The following is a 20,115-nucleotide window of genomic DNA, read 5'->3' on the forward strand; positions in this document are numbered from 1 at the left end:
TTGCTGTTGTCATTTTGTAATTTTTACTTATGTAACATCAGTCGGTGTAACTGAAATGTAACAAATTTCCGAATAACTGCAGTTGTCACTGTTGGCTCAGTACTGGTTTATTCACAAGGACACTTTAGTCTCGTCACTTCAGTATGTAACAAAACAGCAAGGTTTAGCCATTGAGATACCTTTCAAAAACAGATCATATTTGGCAAAATGAACAAAGCCATGCATTTAAAGAAAAAAAAGGGCAAATCAGCACCGTGTCTGGATAAAAAGAAGTCGCCTTTTCAGGTGAGACAGATGTGCATAAAGGCTTAAATCAATAAAGTCGGATGATCTTCTGTATTGTACTGTCATTGAATCCCATGTTTAGAGCCCAACCAACCTTTGCCAGATTTATATCTTTAAACTCAGAATGTTTTGCTGCTGGAAATATCTGAGCAGCAAAACATAAAACAAAGTATTTCATGAGGACTAAAGCAGCCGAAGTCTTTTTCATAGACAGCGTTCAGTGTTTTAGTGGATATTTCTATTAAATAACACAACACTTAACACATTAATAAATTCAATCTATTACAGTACATGTATACACACTCATACTTCTCTCTCACACACACACACGTCCACACAGGCAATAAATAAGAAAACCACATTAACCACATCTTTATCCACAGGTGTCTTCCATCCTGGACTTTCTGTCCCTCTGCCTGCTGCCATTAATGTGGTTATTGAGGGATGTTGCATCTGGCTTGAGGATTTCTCCAGAGGGAGATGAGAAGACTGATATGAACATCAGCTCTAGTATTTAGCTTAGCACAAAGACTAATTTATGACATACATTGATGAGGATTTAGGGGCATCGATGCTGTTTTTAAATGCATCAGTATGTTTTATTTATTGTCTATATAAGCCTGTTTAATAAATGTGTTCTCAATTTGCTATACTATTGATAAAGCCCTGATTAGTGCATAAATTGTTTATGTGTGAGGCTCAGTGGATTTTAACGCGGGTTTCAGCTCAGTGTACATGACAGGTACCACTTTGAAGGCTTCAAGTGCTGCAGGATAAGAGGTGATGAACAAGACCTCGTGTAAATACGTAGGTTTGCATGAGGAATGTCAATGTAGCAGGTCTGCTGCACTAAAAGTGCACAAGCACAGAGGAAGGTCATTATTTCCAGTAGAGGGAGCTGCTGGTCTCAGGTCTGTGATTTCCTGCCTAATCTTGCAGCCAAAGGGCCTCATGACACATTTCTGTCTGTCTCTGACATCTCTGTTTGGACAAGAGAGAGAGACATCTTAACTCAGCCTCTCTGAGACTGAAGGTCTATTCTTCTCAGACAGACCTTGAACACAACCGTGGCTCTTCAGTGATTGTCACCAGTAGGTCTGCCAGAAACCTGGGGGACATCATTGGTGACCAAGTGAGCTTTACTGACCACATCTCCTCTGTCTCACAGAGGCAGACTTGTCCTCTACAACATCAGAAGGATTAGACTCTGCTGTTCTTGATATGCGACCCAACTTACTGTGTAGGTGCTGGTCATATCATATCTCCATTACTGCTATGTCCTGTTGTCGGGACTACTAACATGCACAGTCAAACCCCTTCAGATGATCTAAAATGCAGCAGCACAACTCATTTGTAATCAGCCAAAAAGGACAAATGCTCTTCTTAACTTTGCACTGGCTTCATCAGGTTCGAAGCTCATCAGGTTTGACTCTCACCTACAGAGCAGGCAACTCGACAGCTCCTTCCTACCTGAACTCCCTCATCAGACCTACAGTCCCTCTAACCCACTTTGCTCCCATTGGTCTCTTCTCTTTGACATAGATTTTTTGCTGCCTCACCTGTGAGTCACTTTGAGTAAAACATCAGCCAAATGACTAAATGCAAATGTAAAATTATATAAAACTATGCTCCTCCACCACCTGTGTGGAGTGGGGTTGTATGTTCGGTGATAGGATGTTGCTGAATGCCCTTTGGGAAATGTAGTTATTTGTCCCCAAAAGGTTTATGTTCACAGGGCTGTACTTTGGACTTTCTATCTAAGATCAAACACAGGTGTTTACAGGTGTCTACTAGTAATGGAACCTTTCACTCCAGGAACCAGGAGCCATCAGGAGCCAAGTCATCCACCATTACAGCTCTGTTTCAGTGTGGAGACAAATGATGGAACAGTTATTGTTCTGAATTCCTGGAGTTATTTAGTTCAACTCAAATGGGTCTGGTATGTATATATGTATGATGTATAGTGTCCTCTCTTGGTGTAATGTACAGAGCCTGTGTTTCCCCCAGTTCTAGTCTCAGTGCTAAAGAAGCTAAACAAATCTCTGATAAAATCACAGATACAATTCACATCTGTCTCATCTAACTGTGTCAATCCACAAAATAATACACTGTTCCTTTAACTATGCCCCCCACCCCTGCTTTAAAGCTGCACTCTGCAAACTTAAACTCTTAGCAACCAGGTCATGGACAAGCACTGAAATCAAGACGTTTGATCAGGCAAAGAAACAGGGTCCTGTTCTATCCATCTGAGGCGTTTCACTTCTCATAAAAGTCCCTGTTGATGGTTCATGAAGCTGCCAAAGAGCAACATTGCTGAGTGCATCTCTAAAGCCCCCCTCCCCCCAAAAGACCAGCATAACAAACAGCTGTGTTCTCTCCATGTTTTAATGATACACACCCTCACTGATTTGATCCACGCCTGTTGGAAAAGCCTGTCCTTTTTTTGTGGTGCTGATGTTCAAAGGTTGGTCCTGGTAGTCCGGGTGTTCTCTGCTTCGCTGCGTGGACAGTGTTTGGGTGACTCAGTTGAACACCTCCTTGTTGATCCACATCAGGGTCCGGGTCTCGTTAGGCTTGCATTCGTACTCGATGTTGCTGAATTTGTTGCCAAACTGACAGTGCTCCCTCTTGTAGTAGTTGTAGTACTTTGCCTGCCAGACCGTCTCAAACGTCCCTGCCTTGTTAAACTGGACAGAAAGAGAGACAGAGGACAGCTGGTTATCGCAATCACTATGATTTTTGTCTCCAATTGACATTTCTGTCTGTTGCTAAGGAGCATTTAATAAAACTTGGATCCACCGGATCTTCATCATCACCTTGTCAGCACAGGACAAATGTGTTAACACACTTCTATTGGTTTCCACTGTCTCACCTCTATACTGACTTGGACGGGCTGCCGGTCTCCGCTCTTGGTGTGTGGGACTCCCTCCGTGTCGTACTGGCCGTGATAAACTACTGACTCCTCATCCCTGGACTGCTGCTCCAGAGGGAAGATGATGCCTCCGATGTTCATGTTGCTGTGAGGAAGACAAAGTGATGAGGACACTGTTAGACTACGTTGACATTACATTGACTCGGATCACATGCGTCGCTGCAGTGCAACTAATTCATTATAACTGATGTGAAAGGAGACATTTAGCATAAGAAGTACTTTTACTTTGACATTTTGATTGCAGTACTTTTACTACTATCAGAGTATTTCTACTATTATAGTAGTAAATAATCAAAGTATGTACTCGGATCAAAAATTCCATATATGTCTTAGTTCAGGCTTCTCAAATACGAGCTTTTGCTGCTTTTCTTCACAGTTACTTCTGTTATTTTAAACTCATTTGAATCAGGACGTTTGTTGGTGCTTGTTGGCAAATTCTGATGGACATTTCTATTGTTTTCTAATAAAACTAATCTCATCCACCTGCTCTGGTATAAATAAGCCAAGTGATATAAGGATAGAACAGGTCACACATTGGACCAGACAACGAGAAGTAGCAGGACCATCCTAGACCCTCTATTTGATGGTATTTCATCATTATTTCACACATTTCAATTACATTAACACTAAACTTATGTATTTTGCCTTTTACTTTTGCATTGACACCGGAAACTAAACATACTGTATCTAAAGGACTGATGATGTCCCTTGGGAGCCGCCCTGCTCCACCTGAGCCCCTTAGACCACCAACAGCAGCTGATTTTGGCACGTTGACCTTCAGACAAACGAGAAAAACCATCACGCATGATCCGCACATGATTTATTCAGGCGGATATCAGGTGATGGTGCAGGAGGCCGCGTTTTCTTCTCTTTATTGAAACCTTATCGTAGCCTTTTCGCCGATTAAGTAAAGGAACCTTTGTGCTGTGCGCTGCACATAAACCGAACATTTGACCCGATAATAAAGGAAAAACAGGACTGTTGGTCCAACGCTCCTTACGTGGCCTCGACGTTTCCAGGCTTTACCACCACCTCGATCTTGTATTTGGAGCCTGTGAGCAATTTAATGGTCCTGCTCTGCCCGAACCGGGTCCCGTCCACCTTGAAGAACACGGGTCCTTCGTTGGGCTGGATCCGCAGGGAGATGGAGATGTTGATGAGCTCGGGGACGCCGTCCATAATCACAGGGTCAGTCTTCGGTCCCGTAATGAGGGAAGGGGAGAGAGGAGGATGCGGTGATGCTGAGGAGGGAACCAGGGTCAGGCTGGACGAAACGACGCTTCCGGTTACGTCCTTCAAAATAAAATCTTGAATTACCACATTGTTTTCACTTAACGAATTAACCGCAAACAGTTGTGATCTGTAGCAACGTGGTCACGACTTCAAATGCCAAGTTCTGTTCATCCTGCAGTCACAAACCCAAAGACAGTCATTTATAATAAGATATTTGCGTTAGAAAAACGAATTTACCATGATTTAATCTGCTGAACTGCAGTGACAATTTGATAATTAATTAATTATTTAAAAGCATCAAAATGATGATTTACCGCTGAATTTACGGATCTCACAGTAAACTGAATATCATTAGGTATTGGCTCAAATAGCAGAACACAGCAAGCTATTGATATGGGCCAAATGATATTAGACATGGGCTGTTTTTAGTAATAACCTCTTATTAACAAAACTAATTAAATAATTGAGGAAGTGATCATTAGATTAATTAATAGGGAAATGAATTGTTAGTTGCAGCCCCAAACAGCTTTTTGTTTTGTCCTTCCCCTTATCCTGTGAGTGGGTCATTATTCCTTATGTTGACTTTCTTTCTGGGCTACATATTTGTTTCTATAGAAGAATTATTGTCAGAGTACTGCTGCAGTCATGCGGTTTAAGTAATTTATTAGACAAACATTTGATAGTTCCACTTTTTATGTGAGAAGTTCTCCTCATCTTAGATAACCACACGTTTTTGTCTTCATGCCAGCAGAACAGTGGATATATTTATATGCCTTAGTGATTATCAAATTTACAAGTAGAAGTCGCACAGACAGACAACATGGAAACATTATGTCTCCAAACACAGCTGTCGCAGGATCAAATCTGCATCTACAAAAGCATCTCTCTGCTCTAGTTCTACATATGTTCAGCCTTACTGGTGTGTATGTTTGTAGAACTTGTGATGTTGAGAGACTCTGAGCTTCTAAAACTCCACATTAACTACGTGTTAAAGTTATTCTGTCAACAAAAACTGCATGTCACAATGCAAGTCACAGAGATGATTTATTGCTCAACTCTCTTTTCAACTTTCTTTCTAAGAAAAACTTCCACAATGTCAACCAGTCTGTCTTCAAGTCTGTCTCATCACTCATTTCTGCCTGCGTCATGGCAAAAATTACAATATCTGGTCTTAGACACCTCCAGTGTAATCAGTGAAGAAGCTTCAACATCCAGGACGTCTTTTAAAGTTTTATTATCTTGCAAGAGAGAAGTATATCGACAGAGTTTCAGTTCTCCATCCTATGCAGTTCTAAACTTCATACATCACACATTAGTTTTATAACTTTCTGTTGCTTAGCAGAACATTCTCCACCCTCAGGCTACTGCTCCCAGCCCTTTTCTCCTTTTATGGAAACCTTTTCCCTTTTCAGCACTTTGATAAGCAGCTGTGAGCACGAAGTGACTCTGGGTCACTACAGGGAAAAGTCTGCTGTTAGACAATAACTGACCTTGGAGCAGTTCTGCAAACACTTCAAGACAAAACATGGATATGAGACAAAGTTTGAACAACATTTCAAAAGTACAGTGAGTACAAGTTGCCATTATAACTTAGTAAAATGCAATCATTTAATCAGACTTGATTTTCCATCACAGCCTGTCTCTCAGACATCTCTGCCTGGATGAGAGAGACATCTTCAGCTCAACTTCTCCAAGACCGAAGTTCTTGTCTTCCCAGCCAGACCTTCAACACAACATCAGCATCAACATTGGATCTATAGTGATTGTCCCCACTAAGTCAGCCAGAAACCTGGGTGTTATCATCGACGACCAGCTGAGCTTTAAGGATAACATCTCCTCAGTCTCTAGGGCAGCAGATTTGCTCTCTACAACATCAGGAAGACCAGACCCTACCTCACGAAATATACAACCCAACTCATTGTACAGGCGCTGGTCGTATCTCACCTTGATTACTGCAACGCTTTGTTACTGGTATCCACAATCAAACCCTTGCAGATGTTCCGAAATGCGGCAGCACGCCTCATTTTTAATCAGGACTCATGTCACACCACTCGTTAGATCTCTACACTGGTTTCCTGTAGCTGCTTGCATCAGGTTCAAAGCTCTGTCTCTTGTCTACAGAGTGATCACCTCAGCAGCTCCTGCTTACCTCAACTCCTTCATTCAGGTCTACAATCCATCCCGTCCACTGCGGTCTGCCAACGAACAACGTCTGGTGGTCCCAGCACCGCACAGAAGACACCAAGCAAAACTCTTCAGTGCAATGATCCCACGATGGTGGAACGAGCTACCAAACTCTGCACGCTCAGCAAACTCACTCCCAATATTCAAAAAACTGCTGAAAACAGAACTCTTCAGCACAAATCAAGTCTAACTTAAAAAAAAACAACTTTCTTTCTTTTTAGATTTTTGCTGCCTTTTACCTCACTTGTAAGTCTCTTTAGGTAAAAGCGTTTGTTAAATGTCTAAATGTAAATGTAATAAATCTCAGCCATATTTTCATCACAGCACTGAAACAGTTTAATACTAAGTAATGACTCATTTCAGCCAATACTGTTTAATTTCCATGTCTCCATGATCCTTTTTTTCAAAAAAATTTTTAAAGTATTTACAGTTTTTGTGTTCTATTCTCATAAAACAATATAAAATATATTACAAATCAGTCAGAATTCCTTTAAACAAAACCCCAAGTTTAGCGGATCATCTGTCCAGCTCGGCCTGCAGGATCTCTCCCCATGTCTCAGCATCCAGTGGTGTCATCTTTCTGCCGCTCAGCTCGTCCGCTGATCTCAAATAGCTGTATCGTCCTCTCAGCCAGTCTCTCTTCAGGCAGCTTCGAGTGTAGTTCCTCACTAATGTCACCTGCAGCAGAGGAAACAGGAGCAGGTCCCAAGTCTTGTAATAATGTCATATTTGTACATCTAACTTTAGAAAGGACATTCTTTGCTAGACAACAAACATGCATGGTTGTGTGCACTACTGAATGTGTCCTTAGAGGGACAAAGAGGCCTAAGGGGGCCAGTGGCTCCTGACTGGAGAAACTGCAGTTCCTCACAAAAAACATGTTCCTTCCCATGTTTCGTTTTTACCAGCCGACCCTGAATGATGAAGCCGGGATATAGTTACTTCCCACCAACACATTCCATTTCCTAACAGCAGATGTTGGTACAACCTGGTCTGACATATGACGGTCACACAAGCATCTTTCCCTGATAAAAACACACGTTGGTGCAAGTCCTGTCAAGTCAGTGTAACACATCCTTTGAAAAACAAGTGTGAGGTTATTCTTTTTCCCACTGTGTGATGCTTTTGTGACACTTAGTGTGAATTAATAAAGAAATAACAGGTGAGCTTCTCCTGGGAACTGATGAGCCACAGGAGAAGAAGACAAAGTTTAAGCACCAACATCTGTTAGGAATAATTACTGTCAGTAGAAAACAAATAACATATCACTATGAACTCGTTCTATTGGGGATTTTTGCTGGTCATCATATACAGTTAATGTAAAGCTGAAAATGTTAAAGATCAACTATTTCCTTAATTCAGAAATACTGTATTTTTAGATGCAATACAAATTTTGTTGGAAAAAACACCTGTATAAACCCCACGTCCAAACAAACCAGCACTAACTCTTTAAATATGAGACATTTTAACATTAGCTTTCTCTTCCTTCAGTGTTTGCGTTGGTTTTCTCACAGAAGCTTTGACTGACCTTCCAGGATATCCCATTTCTACGGTCACTGTCCACCTCCCTCTGACACGCAGCTCGGACGAGCTGACACTGTCTCCTCCATAGCTGCTCGCTGTCCTCAATAATGTGATGCCACAGTTTGCAGGTCTGCGAGGCGCTGCATAGACTCTCTGTGTCCAGCTCACCAAAGATCTTCACGCTCATCTCTGTTGGCAGAGCTTCAGCAAAGTTCTGACAGGGAGGGTCACTGGTGGGCATCAGGGGGGTCCTCTTTTACAAAGCAAAAACACAGGCAAGGTCCCGGTAGGGTCATGCAGCATAATAGGTCAAAGTCCAACAGTTTGAAACAGCCTTGGAAAACAGTATGAAAGAGTCTCAGAGGAGGTCAAATACATCATTATATGAGATCTAATATCACACAAACTGCAGAATATGGCTGTGTTTTCATTCTAGAAGACAGAAACGTGGGCTTTTAGGGACATTTTTTTTCCCAAAGCTGACATCAGTCATAACATCTGAAGCCTTTCAGGCGCACAGTTAGACTGGCTCAGGGTTTAATAGAAGGTATCATCTCGTCGTCATTTTCTGTCTCTTTAGGTTAATTCTGTCATCATTTAATATCATCTTGTTGTCGTTTGTAGGGTTTTTTTGTTTCATTGTGATCACGTTTTGTGTCTCCTTGTGGTGATTTTATTACCATTTGCTCATAATTTTCTGTCCTTGCATAGGCAACGTGTTCCTGTGTTTATGAGTTAACCGAAGCTTAGATTTCAGCATAAAGTGTGAATGTTGTCATAACTAAAGCAGATTTTACAACCGCAGATCGATTCCCACTCAGCGACACCAATCTGATCTCCAGCCCGCAGCTAACAGGACACGGTGAGCTCGCTAACAGCGACGAGAATCCCTTCGGCCTTCTCAGTCGCAGTTTTCAGGCCCAAAATGTTTTTGTAGACGGAGAAGACCGAGAAGAAATCTGTGCCGTTGTGTTTATGTAGAATATTATAATCAGTTATTTAAATAGGCCGTTTTTACCTGCAGTGAAGTCGCTTGGTGTCTGTCTGACAGGTGACTTTAAATGTCTCAACGGCTGTTTACACACATACGACGTCACCGGGTTTTTTGTGTGCGCATGCGTACGCCGATTCATTGAAACAAATAACATATATATAAATATATATATATATATACATATACATCACACTATGCGCAGGCGCGGACAGTTGCGGTCTTTTCTTTTATTCTTCCTTTTTCATATTTTTACTGAAGTATTTTAGTATAGTAAAGTATCCAGTTTGTTGTGTAGTGTGATAGTAGTGTGTAGTGTATATATATATGTTATGTTTAAATGAATCGGCATACGCATGCGCACACCGTCCAAAAACACGGTGACGTCGTGTGTGTAAACAGCCGTTGAGACATTTAAAGTCACCTGTCACACAGACGCCAAGCGTTGCTGCTTTATCAAATTGCACCTTTGTATTAGAAACTCTATTACAAAACTGTAATGATGACAATACCTAAGTAAACAATCCATAACAAGGGGACTCGGAGAGCAGCGACAGTAGCGGAAGTGCACCAAATCAGAAATACATTTTGATAAACCTCCCTCAAGCACTATAGAACTCAAATTGACTCGCAAACTATCGTAATGGATATTGTATGAGCACAAATATTTCACTAATATAAATTATGCTTCAAATTCAGGAATGACAAAAGAAGTGAAGCGAGGATCGAATTCGTTTAATGCGAATCAAATCTACTGCGCATGTTCTATTGCATCCCGGAAGTTTTGAATTGTTCGCTGAACAGGAGAAGTTGTGCTCGGCACAGTTAGCGCAGTCCCTGATAATAATCCAGGTTTTCTCCACAGCAGGCGGTTAGAGTTCACTAACTAACCACCGCCAGTCTCTCTTTGACTTTCGCCGAGCAGTACGTTGTCGAACAGAGGCACAGAATCTGTTTAAATGTGACAGTTAATGGCCTATCGCGCCCTTTGTGGCTCTCGGAGTTTCGTGCTGTGTGTTTCGCACTAGAAGCTGCGTCCAGTCCCGCCTCGGAACATGTCCGGCTTTGATCTCGTCCCGGTGGATGGCGGGGACCCCATCCACCTGCCGCCGGGGGAGACGGTGCTGGGCAGAGGTCCCTTTCTGGGAGTGAGTCTTTCATTTATTGCCCTGATGTGGCTTCACTTTGATCCAATTTGATGGTAGTATTCACAGGCACAGGTGGAAAGGAACTAAGTTGATTTACGCGAGTACTGTAGTTTACTTTAGTATTTATTTTCCATGTTACTTTTACTCCTCTACAACTCAGAGCGAAATACTGCACGTTTTTGTTTATTATTGTTATTTACTGCACCAATCAGGCATAACATTATAACCACCTGTCCAATTTAATCCAATCCAATACAGCAGCTCTGCCATGAATTCTACTTTTACAAGGTTGTAAGTTTTCAGTTTTTAGATTGAAACTGTCAGAAAGGTGATAATTCTGCTACGTGTTTGTTTCTGACGTCAAAGTGGGTAGAGTGCATGATAAGAAGAGGTTCTAATGTTTTGGCCACCCTATTTAAAATGAACGAGTTGCTATTACTTATAAATAAAAACTGTAGTTTCCAATTGAAAACATTTTTTATTGGTTTCATTACAAATCTTTTTAAATAAATGTTTTGCCTGAGAGAAACAAGACTTGCTTCGCCTGGCACCATGTGCAGATGTTTTTCAGCTTTTATTAATTAAACAATTTATTTATTTGCATTTTTATGTTAATTATGGTAGAAGGTCCAGCAAACCATGGGAAAATGCTGTAGCTTTTACATTCATACATATTGCAGCACCAAGTGGAAGGAAACCTAGTGAATTAAACGTCGTCTATTCTTTCACCAAACTCAGTGGGATTTCTTCTCTGTGGATCAAAGGTTATGACAGTGAAAATTTTGTCCTGATGGTGTCACTGTAGGAAAGCTCATTATTATGTCCACATCTTGCCAGTAAGACTCTGACCTTTGATTTGAGAAATAAAAAAAAATTAGTTTCTTAACCTCATTTGTTTTGTCTTCTTTGTCTTTACATTCTCTCAGGTCAGTGATAAGAGAGTGTCCCGCCATCACGGGCTGCTGGACAATCTGAACGGACAACTACACCTTAAACCTGTAAGTTTGACTTTTGACTTCATAAAGAAACAAGAAAGAAGGTTTGTGTGGTGGAATCAGATTTTTACTCTTTATCTCACTATGTAAAACCCAGAGCTACAGAGCAGCCAGCACATATGTAGAAATACCCTGAGCCTCTCATCTGCTGCAGGCCTGTGAATGTGAATCCTGCATAGATATTGGATGGTTGGAGTTGCTGAGGTGGTTTTGGAGCTTCTACAGTGAGAAGACCTCTTTGAAATCATGTGGAGTCATGAGAGAATTACCTTTAGGCCACCACACACTGTTTTATTAGTGCAGTCTGTAGAGTGGAGTAAAAGCATTTCACTGTCTTTTCTCGCTCCGTTCCGAGTGTTGTCAGGAATATGCTGGAAGGAAAGTAAAGATTTTGGTGGTAGTTTCCGACGTCCATGTTTGGCGCTTTCCTTAGACCCACCTGAACCCGTGCTTTATTCAGTCGTCCCTGAGTGACGAGCCTCGACCTCTGAAGAAAGACTCCTGGTTCCTGCTTCATGATGGTGACTTGTTCTCGCTGCTGCCGGGTCAGTTCATCTACAAGGTGGTGGCCGTGGGTGGAGATGACTGCACTCCCAGGTACTTACACGCTCCTTCCAATGTTAATACTGTCTGTAATGATCAAGACATGAATCCCATTTACTTCAGCCTGCCCCCTGTCAGGTGGAAGACGCTGCTCTCCCCTTCTGCCTGTGTAATTAGTCCCATCTTTTATCTGCACACAGGTCTGTGTGGGGTTTGAGTGGAATCTGTTGACTCAATTAAAAGCCAACATGCTGATTTATGAGGTCTTTGGGCTCCACTTATGTTTTTTCTCCTAGTCTCCATCTCCTCCACTGACCTGATGCTAGATCAAAAGAATTAGATCAAACCCACAAGAGGACACTTGAGCAAATGTTGTTCATTGTTCACTTCCAATTTGCATCTGAACAGCAGCTTCAGTTGAATTTAATTTTAAACACAATAAAGACCAACCCAAAATATTCTCTACCATTTTCTACTATTTCTTAATTAGATTAGTTTTACATTCACCCTGTAGAAGCTGTCAGATGTTTGAGGAAGAAGAGGACAAACCAGTTTCTCCCAAACCACCCATGGAAGCTGCTCCTGTTTTTAGGCAGAACCGTGAGCCGTCTTCATGTCACAAAGCACTAGCATCAGCGTCTCTGCTGATGGAGGAGGAAGCCCAGCATCCAGGTGTCAATCAGGTTTGTTTACTCACAGTTCAGTATTCATCAGCAGAGAAGCTCTGCAGTTCTAAACCTGTGAGCTGGAAATTTAAACTGAATTTATTAATATAGTAGCTTTTCATTTTCAAAATTAACATTTTTTTGGACTGGTTGCAGTTTTAGCTTTTGTCTCTCATCATCATCATCATCATCATCATCATAATAATAATTAAGTTAAGTTGATATAAGTTATAAGTTGTCAAGGACCAGTGTGGTGGGAAAGAGATGTACTAATTATAAAGTTATTTTAACATTTTACATTTTAAGACAATCTGAACAAACCCTCAGACACATTAAGTGGGAAAAATCAGCCATTTCCCCTCAAATGCAGGAAATAGCAGGACTTTTGTTGCTACACATAGCAGCAAATCATAAAGATGTTTGTTTTCCTTCTATGCAGAGAGACAGTGATGTGACACCACCTGTAAACAGAAAGAGAGTTTTACCTGCGTGGATGATGGCGGCTGCAGCAGCAGCAACAGCTCCAACGAGGCCTTCGTCCACCCTGAAAGGTAAAGTCCCATCTTCCGTCTCTGAAAACCAAAAATAATAAAATAGGAGCTGGATTGTGTTCACTTAGAGCAAATTCCTCTGTAAATGTCACTGCTGTTGAAAACTGTAGAACTCCACGTTTACAGAACTGCTGCTGCTCTTTGGACCCAGTGCAGGTTGAACATTGTTGTATTAAGCTAAAGTAAAAAGATATTAAACATGTTCCTAAAGAAGATAAAAGCCCTGTCGCACCCAGCTCATGTTCAGCTTCCGCTGCTTTCTTCTTCTGCAGCGCCTCCTGTGTCCTGCTAACAACTGCTCTACAGTGTCCGACCAACAACACCTTGTACAGTGTGTGTGCACACTGGGTGTGCAGAGGTGCACTATGCTGCGTGCAGCATTGTCCAGCTTTGAAACCAAATAACATGACTGGCAGCAAGACATTTTACTTGTTGCTTTGTGGTGAAAATTCCAGCAGTAGCTCAACCACAGGTTTTGTAATGTTACCACCATGTGGTTGGGCGTCTACCTCTGTACCGAATACACAGAAGCTGGATAAAGATTGTTTAGACTTTGACTCTGAGAAACATGAGAAACCAGAGAGTTGTATGTTGTCACACAGCCTTTACATTAAACACAGTGCATGTGAAGGGATTTGTCTGACACAGATTATTTTACGTATGAACAAACTCACTTTAGCTCTACGACGCTTCCTGCTATGAAACTGTCAAGTAGTTGAAAATGCACTTTAGCTTCTAATATGGAAAATTTGTTTTTGAGTCAACTGACAAGTTCTCTTATTTTGATTTACGCAGACTGCAGGTTTACCTCATCATGAGGAGAAGCAAATATCACTTTGAGTAAAAACCCTTCAAATTAGCTGACTACACTCACGCCCTCACAGGACAGAGGCTCCTCCTCATGTAGAGAAAACAGTGATCATATTTTTGGGCTCAGGCTTCAGCAGGTGTCATCATTATCAGGATGCAGGCAGCTGGGACTTTTACAAGCTGCTCTGGCTCTTACGTGACCAGCTCAGGTTTAAAACCCGGCTGGGGTGGAAACAGTTTTCCCAGTCAGTCCGTCAGCTGGTGCTGGAGCCACAGTCCCAATCCTCCCCTCTAAGCCAGACCCGACCCCGGTGCTGCTCCCAGAGCCCATTCTTCTCCTGGTGCTGTTGGAGTCTTGCCCCCAACTGAAAAGTGTATAATCAAAACATTTTGAGTGTGTTTAAAGTGTGTTTTTACCTCACATGTGATAAAGTCTTACAAGTTAAATCAATCAACATGATTTCGTTTTGAAATAAACAGATGTACACTGTTCAGTCTTACCTCATAAAAAGTACATGTGTACAGTTCATAAATAAATTATTAGTGAAAACACTCCAGACAGTTCAGGTTGTTTCTCCATTAAAACACCACTACACAGACAATAAGGTTGTGAGGAAGTGAAAACCAGAGGAAGAAAGAAATCCAGAGAGAAAGATGTAGGTTCCATTTACATCATAAAAGGAGACTGGACCCTCCTCATAATCCACAAACACTACCACCTTTTCAGATTGAAGCTTCAGTGAAAGATTGGAAACACAGCAAGAGCTTTGCACTCATTCCCATTATTCCACCACATCCTCCATTAACCATTCTGAGATTCACGGGCGTGTTTCCTTCCTGTTGATCCCATTTAATGAACCTGAACCTTAAAGTGAAATCTGGCTTTGCTAAGGCACCGTAACTGTTAGAACATTGCTCTGGGTTGTTTATTTTTATCATGTGTAGTTGGGTGCACAGGTTTGCATCCCCTGACACTGACACTGTGCATGTAAGGGGATGAAAACTTGACCTTAAACATACACAATAATAACAATAATAATAATAATGATTTACCATCAGGTCTCTGTACAGTGAAGTGTAAAAGCATATAGAATAATTTAACAATGCTTTTTTTTTTCCAAAATACATAGCTGTCAGCTATGCAGCTCTAAAACAGTGTTTAGACAGGTCACTTAGCAACCTTAGAGTCGAGGGTTCGATCCCCAGCTCCTCCTGCTTCATTGCTCCATGTGTCCGCCGAGCCGAACTGTGCAGAGTGGACTGATGGAAAAGGTCCAGTTTCCTTAAGAGGAACTTGTGACACTTTCTGTTCATGTTTATTTGAAAGAGAGGGAAGCAGAAATGGAGAACATCAGTCTGCTTTCAGTCACTGCACAGTCTTTCCATGGTGACTGATGTTGGCAGTTTTGATCATAGGGTGTCGGCTGTAATACAAGAGGTTTAAAAAAATACTGGGAGTTATGGCTATTTTTATACATAGATCCTAATATTTCAGCTTATTCACCAAGAATATTAGTTTATTCATAAACAAGCAGATCATATGTGAAAATGTTGTTCAGTGTTGTAATAACATGGTGAATGTCACTTAAAAGAATCCAGGTAAGAAAAGTTTATGAGAGAAACTGTCTGAAACTGTTTTCATACTTTAAAAACGGAAAGATCAACTGATTTAGATTTGGGTTTTATAAATTTTACATGTCCACATTGTATCAGTCTCTGTAAATCTTGTGTAAATGTTATTTTTGTGTTTAAGCTGAGAAGAAAACTACAGCACCTGCACCAACCAGTAGCAAACAAGCAGCAGCCAATCAGGGCTCAGAGCTCAGGGAGGAGGAAGAGGAGGAGGAGGAGGAGGTGAGGCCAAGGAAGAAGAGGAGGAAGATGAGCGATGAAGAACCAGCTCAGTCTAAAGCAGTTGAGTACAGTTGTTGGTGGTTGCTCTATTTTGACTTAAATTTACCCCCATTATCCCGGTAAAAAGTAGTCAATATCAAAAGTAATTAGATTCCAATTTTTCAATGTCTCCTCTCTGTCAGGACATCCCTTCGGAGCAGGTCGCAGTCAGGAATCGGCGCGGACCCAGCAGATCTGAGGTCAGCGAGGAGTCTGACACCTTCACCGTGGAGGAGGAGGAGGAGGGAAAAGGAAACACCCCGACACAAATATTTGACGTCACCGAACCTGAGACAGAAAACAAGAATCCAAAACATGGACGGACAACGACTAAACCTAAACCTACAGAGTCTGTTGGATCAAACGGCAGCTCTGCTTCCACTGTGTCCAAGCCCCGACTCCGCACGCCGTGTCCCTACGGGAAGGACTGCTACAGGTACTTTCATCTGTTAACCTGGGACAGTTTGTGGATGATCCTTCTCAGGTTTACATTCAGCATTATTTTACAATACAGCTAAACATGTACTGAAACTCTGCAGTAGCACTAAACTCTGTCAGCTAGTTCTGACTGTCATTCAATTAAAACAGCAGGCAGAACTGAAATCAACTCAATGCTCAAAACGTGGTGTTTGGACTTGGACGTTTGACAGGTGCAGGGTCTTAAAAGATCCCAGCACAGCTCTGGACCCATGTGGCTCACGATGATGCCACTGTAGTAAGTGTAAATCTGTGTATACCAGCTCACCTGTTTACTGCGCAGGAAACCATTTATGTTAATGAGGCAGCTGTGAAGTCCAAGCACCACATCACAAGATCTGAATAATTCATGATGTCACAGCTGCTGTGCCGCACTCCTTCATTTTCCTCTCTGGGTTCTTGATTGTGTCTGTTGTGTGTACGATCTAATTTGGACTAGGCAGGTGTTAAAATCATCTGCATACAAACAAATGTTTGATCCAGACACTTGAAGCGCTGGACACAAGCAGCTCATCAGAAAAAAACTTGACTCAGGGTCAAATCTGCTGGTTTGGACAGCTGGATTTTGTCCTCTTACGTGTAGCAGCAACAACAACACCACAGTTTGTTTCAGTCTAAACTCAGTCCCTGTGGATCATCAATCATTGGGTTTTTAGATAAACCTGTCTGACTGGCCTTTTGCCGCACTGCTGCTGAAAATTGCAGTCTTGGTTCCAGGACTAAAATAGCTCTCAGAGGTGAGCCAGGCCCTGTGGATTAAATGGTGCGTGGCCATCGCTGCTTTAGATTAGATGTACACAAGCAGCAGCAGCAGCAGGGGAAACATCCTCCAGAGACGGATTGTGTGCACAGTGTTTGACATGTTTCCTCTCTAGCAGACTGAAAACCTGTCATCGTCTCTAAAACCTGCTGTTTCCAGGAAGAACCCGATCCATTTCCAGGAGTGCAGTCACCCCAGTGATACCGACTACGAGGAGGAGGAGGAGGAGGAGGAGGCAGATCGACCAGAGTGCCCCTACGGCACAGAGTGCTACAGGTCAGACATCACAGCACAGCCATTATCATGGAGGTGAATGGAGGGTGTGATGAGTAAAACCTGAACAGTGTGCACACGTTACGGCTTCTTTAAAAAGACTGAGCTCCTGATGCCATCTCTGCACATCCTGCCTCAGAAACACACTCCAGCACACGTCACTGCAGCTGCAGTCCACTTTAAGCAGACTGTGGAATCAATTATTACAATATTTGAAGCTTTTCTGTTCAGGATACTTTAATCTACTAAAAACTGTATAGAGTGAAGTTAGTCTTATATGTGCAGGTGGGCAGAGCTTAATAAAGAGGCACATGACGACACAAAATGTGTGTTAGAAACGTTGGTTTAATCATGTTTCAATCATTTCACCTTCTCTCTTAAAACAAGCACTGGCCTAAAGCCTCACGGGCAGATTTCCATGAGAAATCAGGTCGAGCCCTTCACTGACCCTTTAATGTGATTTGATGCAGGGCACAGTATTGGTCCTCTGGACCCTCAGACAGATGTTCCTGCATCACAAAGGGACTTATTTACTGAAACAGCTGAGAAACGTGACTTTGTTTTCCTTCACAGGAAAAACCCTCTGCACAGGAAAGAGTTCAGACACACCAAGAAACCAGGTGAGTTGTTGTTGCCCCCCCCCCCCCCTCGTTTCTGCAGTTACTTTCTAGCCTCTGAGGTGCTAATCACATGTAGCTGGACTCGCTGTGGCTCTTGAAGAAGAAGAGAATCAGTTTCGCTGCTGATCGATGTTTTTTTTAGTGTCTCTTTCTGCACAAATAAAGCTGCAGTGAGCTGTAACCAGAGGGGACCTTTGGGTTCAGACACTGATGGTAGAATCAGCTCCTGGTTTTTAGCCAGTGGCGACTCTGCAGGTCTCAGCAGCTTCACTACTCAATGTGAGCCGGTCTCTCGTTTGTTAACTGTTTGTATTCACTCACGTTTTTTCTAAACACTGCACCTGTTTCTGAAACTTGAGATTTGTTGACAGGCTGAAGAGCATCACTGCACCTGAACTGCAAACATGAGTGTGATGACAGGAAATGTCCTCCCGTGTCCTGGATCACCCTGTCCTCTAACATGTTCACTCTGTTAATGTCCCTGCAGCTCGCGCCACACGCTCCGCCCCCAGAAAGCCTGATGATGACGACGAAGATGAAGAGGAATACGACGACAGCTTTATTAACGACGACAGCGAGGACGTGGCCGACGACTCAGACTACGTCCCTCCTGACTCGGACGACAGCGGTAAGGAGGACGTCAGGAGACTGCAGACGGAAGCAAAGGTGTTTCTGAAGAGGAAGAAGTAGACGCAGCTTCCTCTTGGTTCAGACAGAATCACCTGAAGATGATCAGATTGACCAGGTTTCTAAGCGTTTTTGGACCTGAGTGCACATCAGTACCTGAGCTTTGCCTCACAGACGCCTGAGTCCAGATGATCAGGACACTTGTGCCACGGGTGTGTTTGAAGCACTTATTAGTGACATCTGAAGCTCACAAAGCTCTTTACAGAGTAAATATTAGAAACGAATCTCGTCACAGCAGAAGGAAGCACGAGCCATTTAAAAAGAGCTCGTGCTCAAAGACGGGAGCCGATTAGAATCAGAACGTAACGTAGCTCAAACCACGGACACGAAGAAAAGCGAACTCAGGCTTCACTGCTACACTAATGACAAACACTTGTTGACTTGGTTTGTATGAAAAGGCTCAAACCTGATTAAGCGTTTTCCTCTGAGCCGCAGACGTCCGCTGTTCCACCGTGTCACGTTCCTTCCACGTGAAAACAATGACTGAGATAGTTTCAAAATAAGAGCTCAGAACAGCCGTCGCTTCATTCTTACAGTCTGTGAGATGATTTCTGCCAAATGTGCTGGTCCTCAGCTCCTGGAGCTGATTTTTAAAATAATGCTAGTGACACATTTCATGATGAAGGACCATGTGCAGCCATGACTTTTAATTAGCTTTTAAACATGAGTGCTCCTGGTTTTACCCATGATACACATTCAGTCTTTTTATGGGATTTGTTGGCAGAAACAAAGTGTTCTGAGCTCAGTGCAGCTGTAACCACAGCCCACTTTGTGACGCCTACACGATACCTAAGCTCAGCTTCCACTTCACACACAGAAGTGGGCACTGCTGAAAACTAGGAACAGACATTAAGCTTGTCCTCTGAGGAAAACCTGGGTTTATCCATATTTGGTCCTTTGGAGTTTTTGAAAGAGCAGGTGGACGTTCATCCTGAGAATTGTCCTCACTTCCTGTGTGTGAAGCCGAGGCACTTTGATAAACACCAGTTTTCATGCACAGACTTGGTCTGAGCTGCCGTGATTTTACAAAGGCCTCCTCACAGGAAGTGAAGCAGCAGCTCGCAGTCAGCTGTGTGGTCTCTTATTCGTTCACCATCTCTGATGATTTCTTGTCTTTAGTTTTAAACGTGTGTTTCCAGCTGCAAACAGCTGCAGGTGTCAACAAACCAAACCACCGACTTAGAGAAATTTGTTTGTGCCTCGTGCAGCTTCACATTTCTGCAGAACAAACAAACACGTGTGGTTTGTGACACTGAGACAAACCACTGAGTGTTCGTTTCTAAACTGGGAGACGTGGAGAGTTGCAGGGATCAGAGATGTGAGAACTGTGGGAGGATGTTTTTCTGTTTCTGTTCAGGTTTGTATGTTTGGGATTCACTCTGTAAATCTGTCGTTCAGCAGCTTTTAGTGCTGATTCTTTTATCTGTTTTTTCTTTTTTCAATGATCAAATATACCTGATAAAAAAATCATGATTGTCTGAATGAGCTGCCTTCTTTTTGCCTAAAATCTGTTCTAGTCACCTACTAAGCAGGAAACCTGCAGC

The 20,115-nt window shown here is 42.4% G+C and overlaps 3 protein-coding genes and 1 long non-coding RNA gene across 8 annotated transcripts; 1 reads left to right on the forward strand and 3 right to left on the reverse strand.

Annotated features, from left to right (window-relative positions):
* Nucleotides 1-91: 91 nt before the first annotated feature.
* Nucleotides 92-6,729, reverse strand: cnrip1a (cannabinoid receptor interacting protein 1a). Its single transcript, XM_067499783.1, has 4 exons — nucleotides 6,600-6,729; nucleotides 4,218-4,510; nucleotides 3,158-3,302; nucleotides 92-2,972 (listed from the first exon to the last, which is right to left on the reverse strand). Exons 2-4 carry the CDS (start codon nucleotides 4,394-4,396, stop codon nucleotides 2,808-2,810), a joined length of 489 nt encoding a protein of 162 aa, XP_067355884.1. The 5' UTR covers nucleotides 4,397-4,510; nucleotides 6,600-6,729; the 3' UTR covers nucleotides 92-2,807.
* On the reverse strand, nucleotides 5,669-9,170 carry LOC137124691 (F-box only protein 48). The gene is given in 3 exon segments (XM_067499784.1): nucleotides 5,669-7,312; nucleotides 8,163-8,404; nucleotides 8,407-9,170. Coding segments are annotated over 3 exon segments (459 nt in total). The 5' UTR covers nucleotides 8,462-9,170; the 3' UTR covers nucleotides 5,669-7,150.
* Nucleotides 9,171-10,158: 988 nt separating this feature from the next.
* Nucleotides 10,159-20,053, forward strand: aplf (aprataxin and PNKP like factor). 3 transcript variants are annotated; one of them, XM_067499777.1, is made up of 10 exons: nucleotides 10,159-10,297; nucleotides 11,224-11,295; nucleotides 11,726-11,889; nucleotides 12,326-12,518; nucleotides 12,940-13,051; nucleotides 15,615-15,775; nucleotides 15,898-16,190; nucleotides 17,151-17,267; nucleotides 17,838-17,884; nucleotides 18,372-20,053. In XM_067499777.1, the coding sequence occupies exons 1-10, from the start codon at nucleotides 10,205-10,207 to the stop codon at nucleotides 18,572-18,574; spliced, it is 1,455 nt and encodes a 484-aa protein (XP_067355878.1). In that variant the 5' UTR covers nucleotides 10,159-10,204; the 3' UTR covers nucleotides 18,575-20,053. The 3 variants fall into 3 exon arrangements, with proteins under 3 accessions (XP_067355878.1, XP_067355879.1, XP_067355880.1); XM_067499778.1 differs by having other exon boundaries at nucleotides 12,350-12,518; XM_067499779.1 differs by having other exon boundaries at nucleotides 11,753-11,889.
* LOC137124692 (uncharacterized) lies at nucleotides 11,799-14,692 on the reverse strand. Of its 3 annotated transcripts, XR_010914021.1 has the most exons (4): nucleotides 13,926-14,692; nucleotides 12,986-13,072; nucleotides 12,343-12,580; nucleotides 11,954-12,157 (listed from the first exon to the last, which is right to left on the reverse strand). It is a non-coding gene; the product is annotated as an uncharacterized lncRNA (long non-coding RNA). The 3 variants fall into 3 exon arrangements; XR_010914020.1 differs by lacking the exons at nucleotides 11,954-12,157; nucleotides 13,926-14,692 and adding an exon at nucleotides 11,799-11,922 and having other exon boundaries at nucleotides 12,986-13,499; XR_010914019.1 differs by lacking the exon at nucleotides 13,926-14,692 and having other exon boundaries at nucleotides 12,986-13,499.
* Nucleotides 20,054-20,115: the final 62 nt, after the last annotated feature.

Source organism: Channa argus, chromosome 3 (assembly GCF_033026475.1).
Source record: "Channa argus isolate prfri chromosome 3, Channa argus male v1.0, whole genome shotgun sequence".
Lineage (NCBI taxonomy): Eukaryota > Metazoa > Chordata > Actinopteri > Anabantiformes > Channidae > Channa > Channa argus.